At 39.3% G+C, this 16,532-nt stretch overlaps 1 protein-coding gene across 2 annotated transcripts; it reads right to left on the bottom strand.

Moving 5' to 3' along the window:
• Positions 1 to 2,757: 2,757 nt before the first annotated feature.
• oser1 (oxidative stress responsive serine-rich 1) lies at positions 2,758 to 10,133 on the bottom strand. Of its 2 annotated transcripts, XM_036571565.1 has the most exons (5): positions 9,774 to 10,133; positions 8,520 to 8,752; positions 7,310 to 7,420; positions 5,490 to 5,600; positions 2,758 to 3,984 (listed from the first exon to the last, which is right to left on the bottom strand). In XM_036571565.1, the coding sequence occupies exons 3-5, from the start codon at positions 7,393 to 7,395 to the stop codon at positions 3,228 to 3,230; spliced, it is 954 nt and encodes a 317-aa protein (XP_036427458.1). In that variant the 5' UTR covers positions 7,396 to 7,420; positions 8,520 to 8,752; positions 9,774 to 10,133; the 3' UTR covers positions 2,758 to 3,227. The 2 variants fall into 2 exon arrangements, with proteins under 2 accessions (XP_036427458.1, XP_036427457.1); XM_036571564.1 differs by lacking the exon at positions 8,520 to 8,752 and having other exon boundaries at positions 9,774 to 10,132.
• Positions 10,134 to 16,532: the final 6,399 nt, after the last annotated feature.

Below are 16,532 nucleotides of genomic sequence, written 5' to 3'. Positions count from 1 at the left end.
TCAAACCCACCTTTGAAGACAGGACTAAGAGAGAGGACTGAGATATGGTGAAGAGGCGGAGAAGTGGGGTGCGAAACTCACACACGTCACAGGATACAGTAATCAGAGGTTGATATTTATAGAAAGAAAGGAGGGAGGAGGAATTTCAGGTCTGGTCTAATGAGGTTTAGTGGAGCTTTTGGGTTACAGGGATGTTCTAGCCACTCTATGTTGGGACATTATGATTGAATGAATAGCTCTGCTCGTGACTGTTGGTCCCATATCTGCTCTTCACTGTCAGCAAGGCCAAACAGCACAGAGCGACGGTCAAGGCTGTCTGTCACATCATCCTTATTGTTTCTTTGCTATTACAGACACTGCAGATATGCTTTAATGGACTTAAACTTAAAGGGGAATTCCAACAATATTTCAAAATTTCTGCACAAGTAAATAATTACGATATAAAGTCAGTAGCATGATGTGAAATGCTTCATTCTAAGGTCAGAACTCCTCATAGTGGTAGTGATAGGAACCAGACATCCACCTCTAAAAGCCCCCTGGGGGCTCTACTGGGGTAAACTGTGCCATTTTCATTAAGATTATTAATCTTGGTGCACCATATTTTTGGTTTTTAGCTGTTTTAATGTTGAGGATCCAGCTTAAAGGGGAATATTTAAAAATGTCTTCATAATTACAAACAAAGTTGCTCAGAGTGATTTGATATGAAGTGATACAGTGTAGAGAATTGTTCACAGTGGTGTTGATAGGAACCAGACGTCTGCCTCTAAAAGCTCCCTCACAAAGTTACTAAATTAAATTTAGATGTTTTTGAGAAGGTTTTGGCCTTATATGTATTTTTTACAATCCACTCATGGTGGAGGCATACATGCAGGGTGTTGTGAGGCAAAATAGGCCCCAAAGAAAACTTATCATTTCAGATTTTCCACTCCGCATATAAATGAATACTATTATTGCTATTGTTATAGACTATTAGGGTAAACTGAGTAATTTTCAGTGAGATTATGATCCTTGGTGCACCATATTTTGGGTGTTTAATGTTGAAGATCCAACTTTACTTGACCCCTTGATCTGGTTTAAAGAGGAATTCCACTGCTTCTTTGAAAATGTCTTCATAATTAAAAGGTTAAGATGTAAACGAAGTTGTTCAGAGTGATTAGATATGAAGTGTTGTTCACAGTGGTGGTGACAGGAACCAGACGTCCACCTCTAAAAGCTCCCTCACAGAAAGTTACTACATGAAATAGTTATGAATTTACTGCCTGATGTCTGAGACACTGTTTTACAATAGTTTTTTAAAATTCATTCATGGTGGAGGTTTACCTTGTGAAGCAAAATAGTCACAAAAAGCGTACTTTCTGCTATTTTCCATCATCAACGTTCCATATAAACTCAGAAGACTCGTGTAGGTTCACTGGTGGTTTTGGATAGTAAATAAAATGTCTAGATTTGTGTTGTAGTCATGGCAACCCCTGGTTCCTATCACTCTAAAAAATCTGAACCACTTCACACCAAACCACTCAGAATCACTCTGTTTACATCTCACACACTCAATTATGTAGACATTTAAAACAAATTGTAATTTCCCAGCCATTAGCAAAAAAACAAAAATTGCATTTCTCAGATTGTGAGATAAGTAGGAAATAAGGAGGCCTATTATGTTGAACACTCAAAATTTAGGGTGTTTAAATTTTCACTGTAGGTTTGTTCATTTTTATAGGTAACAGTGTCAGAAACCACATTTATTAGAAATTATTTAACCTTTATTTAACAGACTGAGGCAAGTGCATGACAATTTAGGCATGTAGTTAGTGACATGCTATTTTGTGGGCTATAGACCCCCATTCTTTGTTAGCTACATTAGCCTCATAGCTCCAGTGCTAAAACTAAACAAGCAAATTTCAGACACCAAACATGTCTGGGTAAATTTAAACAGTCCCTTCAAATTTTCATATTTTGGGTTGAAGGGTCCTGCTCAGTGTTATGATCACATTTTTTGACCATTAGTATTATTATTTTTTTTTACATATAACCCCATTCAGGAGATTATAGAAGATCTTGAAACTGTTTTGATAGAGGCTGATTTAAATGAGCTCTTTAAGCAGCTAAATTTATCAGGACTTCATCAAAGCTGTGAATAGCTGCATTCATCACCCAGAATCAGTCCATTGTGCTCAGGCAGTAGACGATGAATAACTCAGCCTAATGTGTGGAAGACGAGTCCAAATCATTTACACAAATGAGTGAAATGTGCTCATGGCACCTTATCCATCCCGTTTACCCTGCAGAACCTCAGACTCATCGGCAATGTATTCATGTTGGGATGTGAACGAAGCAAAATAATGAACGAGTGCTGCCCCCTAGTGGCCATCCGAGGAACCAAAGTACAGTTACATAATCCTGTTGTTTTTGTTTTCACATCATGGGACAATAGTCTCACCACTGACTCATAGTATAAACTTTGTTTGTACGCTGATGAATGTGCCACAAGGTATTAATTCAAATAAGGGAAGGGCTATTGTGACAGAAATCGTTTACATATTTCTCAGCTAGCTGCCTGAGTCAACCCTGCATGACGGACAGTCCTCGCTGCGGGCCAAAGGTGTCCAGCTTACTGAGAATTCCCGCACTGTACATCATCCTCTGATGTGAAGTTTCCATATGAGTGAGAGCTTGTGATAAAATCTGTCCTGGAGCTCAAAAGAGATCTGAGTCACCTACAAACAAGGAAGGAAAAGAAACAGACCTCTATGCCAGCAAATCCTTCAACAACAGAAAGTGTTTTATTATGAATCAATGGAAACGCAAAAGACAACACAACGTGACTGTAGTTATTACTTGGCATTCCAACTTTGCATATACCAATAAACTCAAACCTGAAATCTCTGCAACAGAGCTTTGGCAATTTTGTATGGAAACCAGGCAAAAAAATATCCATAACAGGAAAAAAAAAAACAAAACAGAAAAGACAACTGACAATTGAGTCAACTCCAAGTGTTTCTTAGCCAGATTTAACCACAGGGACACCAAAGAACGGGGAGCAAAAGAGGACATCAACAGAAAAACTTAAATAACATTTTCATGCCTCGCTGTTTTCCATAAATGACCCCATCTTTTAATCATATGTTTCCCTCAATACCCATCTTTTATAATCCTCCACTATACAAACTCATCAATATGCAGATTTTTTAAATGTTCCTTCAATGTACTGTTTAATGTAATTATTTGCCTTAAGTGTACATCATCTCAGCCATGTGCGACATCTTCTTGGGGATGTAAAGGTAGTATTCCATGTAGCCTGAGAGGTCCTCTATGGTGATGTCGTCCACGTAGGCACGGGCCTGTTCGGAACACGAGCGCGGCGAGCTGGACGTCCCATTGCTTCCGGTTCCGCTCTGAGTTCTGGAGTTTTGAGCCGCGTCCGGAGGGCTGGGCAGCTTTCTCTCGCACTCGGAGATGACCTCGCGGAGGCCTGTGAACGAGTAGACTTCCACGCCCTGCCACCCGGAGCACTGGCACTCTCTCTGGCCGCACGAGCACTGAGCGCCCTCCTGAAGCTTGCACAGGGACTTAAAGTCAGATGGAGCGGTCGCTGGAGCTGCAGCGCCGGGTTCCTCTGAAGGAGCATGAGAACTTTCTTTTCCTGGGCAGGGTCCACTTTCAGAGCTGCTCTCATCGTCTGACGGGGTCCCGGTGCGGAGCAGGGGGGAGCTGGGGCTCTCCAGAGCAACCGGGAGATGGGTTTCATAGCCAGCGACGCCGAAAACAGGTGAACAGGGACCGGAAGATAAAAGCTCCTTCTTAGCTGGAATAACCAGAGAGGCACTGGGGTCTTCTGGCTCCGGAGGGCTCTTGTGTTTAAGGTGGCAAGGAGGACTGGGCATTTTGGAGCTACAGTAAGTGAACTTCGGAGGGTGAAGGATGGGGGACTTTGATCTTCTCCGTCTCTGGCTTCTCACTAATCCTCTGGAGGACTTCCGTGTACATCTATATAAAGGACACCAAAATGATCATTACATTTAGCCCATAGGAAGACATTCATAGTCACACATAAATTAACTTTTGAACATGTTGGGTGTCCATATTTACACCACATTGCACCTAACAGATGAGATTGTTCTGTAAATGTGGCTGTTGAGCTGAGCTGGTTGAACACGCTCAGTGCTACAGGCTGATATGCCTATAAAAAGCTGCCTGTGTGTTTTAGGACATAATCAGACCACAGCATCAGGTTTCGGGGAACAAAAAAAACCCCACACACACAGCTCACGTCTATCAGGTGAAATGGGCCGTTTCAAAGAGCCTCAGATGAGGGTAACAGGCTAAGCTATGTAAGCAACATTGAATGGTAAAGTTCACAATTCTGTTCTTTATTACTATCATAACAATATCATAGCCATTTTGATAAAGATAAAAACATACTACAACTTTTTTATATGTATACATTACCACAAAGTCCGCTTCAGTGCTGGTGAGTGTCTCAAAATTACCAGAAAAAAAATAATAAAATACTTTTTTTCTGGTTAAGGTGTGCTATAATACAGTCGTACCCAAAAGTTTTGTCTTACAGTTGAAGTTTTTTAATAAATTCTCTCTAAAGACAACTTGAGAGCACATTTTATTGCACGATTTCTATTTTTTTGAACTGATGATGGAAAAACAAAATATAAAATGCATTTTTGCACAGGCCATATTTTATGTTTTATTATGTTTATTATGTTAAATTCATCAAATCAAAAACAGTAAGCGTGAATTAGAAAATGACCAGAAACCCCCAAACTTTTGCATATGACTGTGTCTGTACGTGTATATACATACATATATATACACACACACACACACTGATGAGGCATAACATTATGACCACCTCCTTGTTTCTATGCTCATTGTCCATTTTATCAGCTCCACTTACTATATATACTATGTTTCCAGCAGCACTGCTGTGTCTGATCCACTCAGACCAGCACAACACACACTAACACACCACCACCACATCAGTGTTACTGAAGTGCTGAGAATGATCCACCACCCAAATAGTACCCGCTCTGTGAGGGTCCATGGGGGTCCTGACCACTGAAGAACAGAGGTGGTCATAATGTTTTGCCTGATCGGTGTATATATACACACGCTTTGTACTGTATGGGTTGTTATTATCGTAATTATTATAGCTATGCATGCTAAATAACCTCTGTGGAAATAAAAAATAAGCATATACGAGGAAAAAATCCTCCCGAAGTCTCTGTGCCCCCCAAATGGTCATTGTTTTTTACGTGCTACCGGCAATAATGTAATAAAAGTAACTCTAAAGCTGGACTAACTTTAGATCTAAGAAAGGTTGTGCAATCATTTATATTACTGCTAAGACAAGCCTATTAATCACTGTTGCCATAGTAATAATGGCCATTAATATGACAAAAATTAATATTTGAAATATTGTGTAGGCCTAAATGAGAGCCAACAAAAACAATGAAGTATAAAATATGGCCTCTTACCCGAGCCAGTTCTCTTTCGGGGAAGTAACCTTGGGTTTGGCTCCATCTGCGCTGACTCGAGCTCCCGCTCTGGATGCCAAGGCCTCGCAGACATGCACTGCGGTTGCAGAGCTAGCAGGATACACATGTACAATGACCATAACATCCTTGCTGGCACATTTTCTCTTGTTCTACACAAGCCATCTCGCCACACGGTTATCCAAAACAAACAGTACAACCACAATATTTTTCTTGAGCCAGAGACTCAGATTTAGTCTATTATTGCTGCCCGAAGTAGCTCACTATGGAATGGAATTCCTGGATTATCATGCCAACTACCACCCTTGCATTGTTTATTATGGCACAACTTCTAGTGAACTTCACCAAGCCCAGAGTGGAAGTAAGCTGTGGGTTCATCTCAAGGAAACCAAGAAAAATATTATTTTTAAACAATAAAATTGCTAGGAAACTGTAAAAAATGACTTCAACTGAGTTTCTTTTTCTGGTTAAGCTATTCTTCCAAATGTTTGCATGCTGACTCATCTGAATAAACCATTCTTCTTCATGTTTATACGATTACTTATGAAGCATTCCAACATTTCCTGCAGGGAAATTCGAGAGCAAGTAATGTTTTTTTTACCTGTGTGCTGTGATTATTAAAGGGAAACTCCACCATTTTTCAAAAATTCTGCACAGTTAAAGGGTTAAAATGTAAACAGAGTCATTCAGAGTGGTTTGGTGTGAAACGCTCCGTTCCACAGAGACTTACCAAGTCAGAACTGTTCACAGTGGTGGTGATAGGAACCAGGGGCTATATTACAGAAACTTTTTAAGTCTGAAATCTTATCTGCGTAGTCATCATGACAACTTCAGTTAGGACTGAACTTGGGACAGAAGCTATTACAGAACAACAGTTCTCAAGTTCAGAATCTTATCCTAACTCAAGATGAGAAAACAGTATTACAGAAACATCCTAACTAGACTAAATCTCCTAAATACTGTCCTAACTTTAAGACAATCCCAGAGCATCTTAACTTCAGTTTTAACCACCTGTTGCTAGGTAACAAACGTGACAGGTGACTGTCGACTTTGATTGAGTAAGTTAAGATTTCTTAACTTGAGATAAGACGTGATTCCTAAATTAAGATCAGATTTGCTAATCTAAAACGAATTTGTGAAAAATCTTATCTTGACCTTGCAGATCTTAAGTTAAGACAAAAAGATAGGAAGCCTCTGTAACTGAACTAAAAACTCCCTCACAAAGTTTTATTACGTGGACTAGTTATGAATACAATGTCTGACATCTGAGACATTGTTTTACTACAGTTTTTTCCACACGTTTTTGTATTTGTATTTGTTTTAAATCCGTGAAGGTGGAGGGGTACATGCAGGATGTTGTAAGGCCAAACATACTATCATCATTAACATTATAAATAAAAACTCAGAGGAGACAGGTAGGTTGATGAGTCATTTTGGTTAGTAAATAAAATGGCTATGTTTGTGTTATAAACATTGCAACTCCTAGTTCCTATCACCACCACTGTAAAGAACAGCTTCTCTACAATTAACCACTTCACATCAAACCACTCTGAATCACCTTGTTTACATCCAAGTGATATGTAGAGATTGTGAAAAACTGGTGGTTTTCCCTTAAACTGTAAAAAAAACACAGAAATTTCCTACCAGTTTAGTCATACTATTCATATTAGTCTTCATAATCTTATTTGGAATCCTTAACCTGAATAAGGAGATGTACTTGCTTTGCTGTGATATTGACTTGGCTTTTATTTATTGTCAAGAAAGTGGCATTAATACGCAACATAACCAAAAAATGAACAGACCTCTCAGCATCAACACGCAGCTTCTTAAAGGCAGTCTGCAATGTCTCCTCTTCGCACTCCTTTCCTCCCGTCTTCACAGTGGCCATGGTAGTGCCTTTCACAGCCTCAGAACTGCAGAAAAAGTCAAAAGGTATAACTGACCAGAGCTGATGAAATGGCTTAACATGTGTAATAAAGCCTTATATTTGTACAGACACAGTGTTACAGTAGGCAAACCGCTGACTGTGTACTGCAAGTTCACTCCAAGATCTGGTGAAACCCCGTTGTACAGAGCAGGGCAATTCAGTTTAGTGGTTTATCTGCTGTAAAAATGAAGAGAGTTCTCAACTCCAGTCCTGGACACAAGCGCAGGGATCAAAATAGCATGCTGTGTACTTCTGGGATGAAGTAGTACATTCAGTCCACGACGCAATTCAAATCACAATACTGGGTTCACAATTTGGTATTCTCACGATATTCCGAACAAAACTCAAATGATGGAAAATTATGACTTTAATCATGTTGCTGCACACGTTACTGGTGACGCTAGAGCTGAGAGGCAGGAGGAGTGCTGGACTGAGGTGCTGACTGTTTACTTTGGTGTTCAAACAATGCAGTTAGATTAGATAGATACTCATTGCCAATGATGCACACCTAATGTTCTGTAAACTGAATACTGAGCATATACTGTAAACTGAATTCTGAGTATGTACTGTGAACTGAATACCGAGTACATACTGTGAACTGAATACCGAGTATATACGGTGAACTGAATACGAGTACAAACTGTGAACCGAATACCGAGTATATACTGAGAACCGAATACGAGTACATACTGTGAACCGAATACGAGTACATACTGTGAACTGAATGCCGAGTACATACTGTGAACTGAATGCCGAGTACATACTGTGAACTGAATACTCAGTATATATTGTGAACTGATTACTAAGTGTATGCTGTATACTGAATACTGGGTATACGCTGTATACTGAATACTGAGTATATGCTGTAAACTGAATACTGAGTATATGCTGTATACTGAGTATATGCTGTATACCAAATAATGAGTATATAATGTATACTGCATGGATCTCATCATAGAAATATACAGCATCATATCAAGTTTGCAACAATTACCATTATGTACCATACTTTGTCATAATGGTAATACAAGAATCTTTGAGGTAGTGGACATATTCAGGTTGGTCACTCACTGCATACTACTTACTAATCAGTATGAGCAGTACGGCTGTTTAGAACAGATCCTCACTTTCCCTGGACAGCTTCAAGCATTTCCCACCCCAAAACAACTGATCCAACTCTTTAAGAGCTTGATAACAGTCTGATGGGCTGTACAAGGTCACAGAATGCTTGGAACTGTGCAGAGCAGTGGGTCCTCAGCATGGGAGCTGGGACCCTCTGATCCACAACACTTCACTCCAGTGAACCAGGTAGGTGAAGCTGGGAAAATGGGAAAACAGGAAATCTCAGCATCGCTAGGACCATCCAGAACTGGAATTTGGGGCCTCCACTTCTAGTGCTGGACATCAGCCAAACAGTAACTGAAATATGGTCATCGTTTCTTTTCTAACAGAACATTTGATTTAAAGGGGAACTCCACCAATTTTTCAAAAATTCTACATAATTAAATGGCTGAGATGTGAACAAAGTCATTCAGAGTGGTTTGGTGCAAAACGCTCCGTTCTAGAGAAACTTGCCAGGTCACAGGGTGGTGATAGGAACCGTCCACCTCTAAAAGCTTCAACACAAAGATATTACATGAAATGATTAGATATATATGCTGCTGGGTGTCTGACACACTGTCTTATGATAGATTTGTTTTTTTTAAAATGTATTTTATTACATGTATTTCAATCCATTTGTGTTGGGGAGGTACATGAAAGGCAGTATGGCAAAATAATTCCCACAGAAGACTTATTCTTTTCATATTTACCACTGCTTTACCATCATCAACACTACGTATAAAAGCTCAGAAGACTCGTGTAGCTTCACTGGTGGTTCTGGATAGTAAATAAAATGTCTATATTTGTGCTGCAGTCGTGGTGAACCGTGGTTCCCATCACCACCACTGTAAAGAAATCCGAGTCTCTACAATGAAGCATTTCACACCAAACCACTCTGAACGACTCTGTTTACATCTCAATGACTGACTAACTAACTCAAATTTTTTTCAAAAATTGGTGGAATTCTCCTTTGAGTTAGCAATCCAGGTTATATTTGTCGCGGAGACACATTCATTACGTATAGACACTACTAAAAAAACAGCCAACGAATGTTCACCTAGTTAGCTTCTTCTTCGAATTCTCCGTTCCACCTTAAATGCTGCAGCAATTACATTCTGGTGCCTGAGGCGCCAGAAACGAACTGCTGCACCATTTAAGGTGGAACGGGGAAATTCGAACGCTTCACCTACGTATTTTTCCTTCATGTTTTTTTTTGGAAGCAAAGGCAAAATACTCACGGCTCAAGGGCTCCAGCCAGCCCGTAAGATCCAGCTAAAGTCCGGGCATACAGCAGCTGCAGCTCCCGCCGCGTACAAGGCCTCTCGCAGCTAAAGCTAACGCTAAGCTACGATAGCTTAGCTTAAGCTACGCTCAGAGCGGTTGTGTTTACCGTGTTAAACCCGCCCTGTTGCGCTGAAATTGGGCAGAGCTGCCCGCACTAACACTGCGTCTGACAACAAGCACAGATCTCTCTGTATAATGACTATCAATCCATCTGTCGCTCCACAACAAAGCGCTGTGACTGCAGACTCTCCTCCGCTTGGGCTGTTTACACTCAGACCCGCACAGTGACTCTGCAGCAGCGCACACTGCGATGACGTAGAGCGCAGCGTACGCATTCGTCACACCGCAATGACGCAATCGAAACTTCCAGTTCATTCGGGGCATTACAGGGTTCGGCCAGTACTCGTAAATATCATGTGATTCCCCCGGACTGGGAACAGCAACAGGGGAAGAGAATAGACCAGATTAGCGTTTTAGTTAAGGTAGCCTGCACACTTCAAAAAAAACAGAAGGTTCTTCAAGGGTTCTTTAGTAAAGGCAACAGTTCTATCTAGAACCATGAACACTCAAAGAACACTCTGCATGATTAAAGGGGTCTTGGATGGAGAATGTGCTGTAGATGGTTCTATAAAGAACCTTTTAGGAAAAAGGGTTCCATATAGCACCAGAAACGGTTCTTCTATTGTTTCGATGTCAAGCTTGTAACAACAGGAGAACTCTTTTCAACAAGGTTCTATATAGAACCATTTACAGCACATTCTCCATCATTCTGAAGAACACTTTCACAGTGCAAAGAACCCTTTAATCATGTAAAGTGTTCTTTGAGTGTTCATGGTTCTATACAGAACTATTTTATATGTCGCAATGCACTTTGTTGTGTTTCCTCTCAAGCGCATCACCAAATATGCTTCAAGAGTCCCAATACAAGTCTGTTAACACATGAGGTCGTACTTTAATGAACGCAGCGAAGTCACACTTCAGCAGAACTAGGCTGCTGTATAACCATGGATTAAAGAGGAATTCAATCGAACTTTAAAACTTCAGCATAATTAAACTGTTAAGATGTAAACAAAGTCGTTCAGAGTGGTTTGGTGTGAAATACTCCATTTTAGAGAAACTTACAGAGTCAGAATCCTTCACAGTGGTGGTGATAGGAACCAGACGGCCACCTCTAAAAGCTCCCTCACAGAAAGGTTCTACATGAAATGGTTATGAATTCACTGCCTGATGTGACACTGTTTAACCCTTAGGACCCGGATTAATTTATTACTCAATTTGAAATTAAAATTCATCACTCAGCCTGAATCCAAGAGGACTGAAAATCAATAAAAAAAACATGTCCACCTTATGCTAATTGTTTATTTTTACTCATAATAACCAACAGAATGAATCACCATCAAAGTATTGCACTTTCAGCTCACAGACACTCCAGACTAACAATTTCTGAAAAGATAACTACAATTCCACTTGTTTTCAAGATCTCTATAATTAAAAAAGTACAAAATATTGCAGGCATTGGGTACATTTTTGATCAGAAATGATCCAAATTCATAAAGATATCAAATTTCTGTCAGCATTTACATGTCAAACAATAGCATATCTGAGCAGCCCAGGGTCTCCTGAAAATAACAACATATGGCATGTGTGACCGTCACATGGAGGTTAGGGAACCAGCATTGTGACCAGAAGGTCGCCAGTTTGATCCCTTGAGCCGACAGTACATGACCGAGGTGCCCTTGAGCATGACACCTAACCCCCAACTGCTCCCCGGGCGCTGTGGATAGGGCTGCCCACCGCTCTGGGCAAGTGTGCTCACTGCCCCCACTAGTGTGTATGTGGTGTTTCACTGCACGGATGGGTTAAATGCAGAGGTGTAATTTCCCCATTGTGGGACGAATAAGGGTCACTTAATCTTAATCTTACTTTACCACTAGTGTTGTGCAGTGTTAAGAATCCACCAGCAGATGGCGCCAAAGCACCTCCTTTAAGCCCACCATTTTCCTGCTAGACCACCACGGAGGAGCTCCTACAGGTTCCATGCATTGAAAAGATTTTCTGTTCCCTGACATAATCAGGCCTTATATTCCAGCCCCCCCACAGACATTCCTAATGTTATTAAATTTCATTCTTGTGCATTATTACATTTTTATAACAAGAACAAGGCCTGATGTGTTTTAGCGCAAATCAAACTATCACAATTACCAGAGATTAAAGAAACCAAACCTGCTTTGGAAATATTGCTTTTCACAAACTCAGATGGTAAAGCTGAACGTACAGCAGCTGCTCCTGAAGTGTTTATTGGTCAATGCTAGGCTGTTGTGTAGGAGCCTGTCCGCTAGGCCAGCCTCGGACAATGGCGCATTGTTGGGTTCCCGAGGTTCCTGCAGACCTTGTATAATATCTACACAGCGCAAAATCCTGTCCAAACAAACTTAAGCTGTGTAGACTGCCATCACTCAATTTATAGAAACGCCGTGGCACACAGTAGGCTATACAGTTGACCATTCATGAACACAATGATGGCCTTTTCATAGCTCGCTCTGGCCCCCGAATGCCCCTTTGCGTCTGCTTATGGGGAGACTACAGGGGCCACTGTTGAAGGGGAATTTTCACAGTTCTCATTAAAACTATCACTTTTCAGCCCTCTTATGGAAATTTGATGAGGGGGGCATTAATGTTTCTTGCTTGGATTTACAGGCCTACATGTGGTGTCCAGTCACCATCAAACTGCACTGGAAAGTAAGGCCAATATAATCTCAGTGCACATTCATTTTGATTGTTAAATCATTTCCACACCTACGAGGTGTTATTCCGAAGTGCGTCCCAAGAACGCGTGCACTTTTATAATGTTCAGCTGTAACAACATGTTGATAATGGAACCGAACGGAAAGGAAAAAGGAGTCCCGGAGAAACAGAGCGCTATTCGGCGCCATCTGAATGACAGGAGCTCATTTCCTTGCAAATATCTCCCTGTTACTGTGAAAACCCTCCTTCATTTATTTTCCTCAAAGGGTTGGTCTTCATATCCTACATCAACACTCAGCAGAGATCCTTCATATCAGGCCAGTCAATCTAGGAGTTGGCCCAAGTGAGAAGTGATAGGCTTATAAACGCTGATAAGTGCTGGTAATGTTGACTGTCAGCTTAATCTGAGGATCAGTCGAGTCTGTTTAAATTACTGTTTGTTTGTTTGTTTTTGCTTAAACAAAGATCAACACAATTTCTACATAAAAAAACCTTAAGAATAGTTTTATACACATTTCACTGTAGCTCAGTGTAACTGACAGTGCTCATTACTCATTTAAAGAGCTCTAAAGGCTACCTATTTGAAGGAGCGCTTCACCAAAAATCTAAAATTTAAAAAATTTTCCCATTTCTCCAAATGTAGTTATTTAGCAAGGCATGCTTAACGTCTGAAGGTTGCTGATTTAGTTTTGTAGTGGAGCTAGAAGGCTGATGTAACATAAGTCTACAAAATGGAAGTGTAAGAAAAGGATTTTGGATGACATAGACTTTTATTGCTTGTTAGCTACATCAGCCTTGTATCTCCAATTTAAAAAAATCAGCCATTAAGGAGGAATTCGACAGATTTTTCATATATTCTGCACAATTAAATGGCTAAGATGTTAGTAAAGACATGCAGAGTGGTTTGATGTGAAATGCTCCATTCTGGAGAAAGTTAGAGTCAGAATTGTTCACAGTGGTGGTGACAGGAACCAGGCGTCCACCTATAAAAGCTCCCTCATAGAAAGAAATCTGAGTGTCTACAATAAACTTTTTCACATCACAATGACTCTGTTTACATCTCAGTGATGGATTTATGGAAAAAGTTTGAAAGGTTGGTGGAATTCTCCTTTAAACATGTTACTGATTGACTACATTTGAGGAAAAGGGAAACAAATTCTAAATTTTACTTTTGGGGAACCATTCCTTTAAAGTATACTTGTAACATGAATTCATGCTTCAAGCAAGATCTTCCAAAAGGATCTGGCTGTAAGTGAAGGTTATGAAAAATCTGGAACGCCCACAGTCCAGTTATATTCTGCCACAAGAAAATGCTACTATTTCATATTCATAATCCAGATGTGGACCTGGTATGAGCCTGTTTTATATCTTCATTCTGGTCACTTAAAACTGCCTAAAATGCAAACAAGGCAAGGAATTTTCTGCACTCACTGATGTGTGAAATGTTAGTCATAATATTTCTGTTTTTCATATCTTTATTGCTGAATTCACAGTTATAATTTTGCTTTCAGATAAATCAAACTCAGAAGACCGAAACAGACTCTGGCTCTTGTAGCAAATAACATGATATCCAGAATAGACCTGCTGTGCCTCTTCACAAATTTAGCTATTTATTTATTTAGCGTTTGCTCTAAGGACATTCCCCTCTGCTGCAGCCTGAAGCTGGGATGGTCAGAAAGCTCCAAAACAGCCAAACAGTCAGCATTTCAAATGGACATGGTGCTCCGACAGAGGAGACAGTTTAATGAGCATCTCTTCTTAATACACTCTCCTCTGTATTTATCAAGTGTCTGTAACTGCAGAGAAGCGATTTACGATCTACTCCACTCTCAACATGTAGCTGCATTCATCATGATGTGATGGGGAGACTGGGAAGTTTGTGGAATGATGACAAACAGCTTGGTTGTTTTGGAACTTTCCACAGGTAAACAAGTGAATAGGTAGGTGATGCTACCCTTGATTGGGTATAAAAGGAGCATTCACAAAAGGCTCAGTCGTTTATGAGCAAGGACTGGTTGAGGTTTGCCAAAAATTGTGTTGCATGCATCACATTTTAAATAGGCGTATATATGCAAAAAACACCCACACACACATTTTCTAAACTGCTTATCCTTCTGGGTGGGTGTTGGAACCTATCCCAGCAGTTGGAAGGTGGGACACACCCTGGACAGGTCGCCAGTCTATCACAATATATATGCAAAAGACAATAAAATGAATTAATCAAAACATTGTACTGTATTTAACTGAGCCAGAAAATACCAAAAAGGGTCCAAAAGGATTCACAAATCATTGTTTTCTGTTTTTATTCACATTTTTTCTACTGTCCCATCTTGTTTGGAATTGGGTTTGTATTATGATAATGAATAATGTTATTATTATTATTATTATATATATTATTATATATATATATATATATATATATATATATATATATATATATATATATATATATATATAAAAAATGTAGTCATGTGAAGAAGCAAGTACACCATGTGACTGTTGTACTGTATTTAACTGAATACAGGTCAAAAAGGATTCGCAAATCATTCCTTTCTGTTTTTATTCTGTTTTTTTCTACTGTCCCATCTTGTTTGGAATTGGGTTTGCATTATGATAATTAATAATAATAATAATAATAATAATAATAATAATAATAATAATAATAATAATTATTATTATTATTATTATTATTAATCATATAATAATAATTTTCAGCCTATATATATTTATATATTTGTATATATATAGTCATGTGAAGAAGCAAGTACACCATGTGAAAAGTTAAAAAAGACTTTTTCAGCATATTTTCAGTATATATGTACAGTCTTCATTTAAAAAGTGCTAAAAGATAAAGATGATATAATTTAACAAGTGACACTTAGAATTCACATTTTTATCATCCTTTATCTAATTAATATAACTTGAATTAATATAAACAATAATGCAATTTCCTCATTGGAAAAAGTAGATACTCCCCTACATATACCACTACTTTAAACGTGTCAAATTTAAATCAGATGCACCTGATCAGGTCCTAATGATTAGAACACCATTAGAGAATATCCTGAGACACTCAACTCATTTAAACCTCAGATATCTGGTCTGGTTTGCTGTTTGTTATTGGAGTTTGGGGTATTATTATGCCTGGGTCAAAAGAGCTCTCTGAGGCCTTCAGGAAGAAGGTAGTAGTTGCCTATGAGTCTCTGAAGGGGTTTGAGACGTTTTTCCAAAATACTGCAAATCAATCATTATACCGTCTGGAAGATCATCTACAAGTAGACAAGATTTAAAACCGCTGCCAACATGTCCAGGCCAACAAATTCAACCCGAGCAGACAGTAAGATGCTAAAATTGAGGAGAATATGAGACCATCTGTAAAAAAGGTAAAGCTGAAGAAGTGAACTTTCCAACAGGATAATGATCCCAAATACACAAGTAAATCCACCAAAGAACAGCTGAAAAGGAAGAAATGGAGGGTGGTGGAATGGTCTAGTCAAAGCCTGGATTTGAATCCCATGAATGCTGGGGGGATGGAATGGGCTGTACAGAAGAAGCCCTTCAAACAGTGCACAGTTAAAATAAATCTGCATGAAAGAGTTGGTCAAAATATTCTTCATTAGATGCCAGAAACTGGTGGACAGTTATAGGAAATGCTTACACAAAGTTATTTCTGTCAAAAAGCGCAGCACTAGTTTCTGAAGTCAGATGTGTACTTACTTTTTCAACAGAAAAAATTACATCTCAGTTTACTTATTTATTAACTAAATGATTGCAAAGTCAAATTTTTATTGTTTTTTGTTCTATTACACAATATTTATCTATACATACAGTTTAGCTGATGATCAAATACTGAAATGGCCCCAATAAAGAAACATTTAATGGAGTGTACTTACTTTTTCACATGATATACATAGACACAGACATTAATAACTAATAATCTTATGCCAGCAGCTTATTTTCAATAACTA

The sequence above is a fragment of the Colossoma macropomum genome, unplaced genomic scaffold, assembly GCF_904425465.1.
Source record: "Colossoma macropomum unplaced genomic scaffold, Colossoma_macropomum, whole genome shotgun sequence".
Taxonomy (NCBI): Eukaryota; Metazoa; Chordata; class Actinopteri; order Characiformes; family Serrasalmidae; genus Colossoma; species Colossoma macropomum.
Note: the sequence above shows the minus strand (reverse complement) of the source record. Positions and strands in the feature narration are given on the sequence as shown.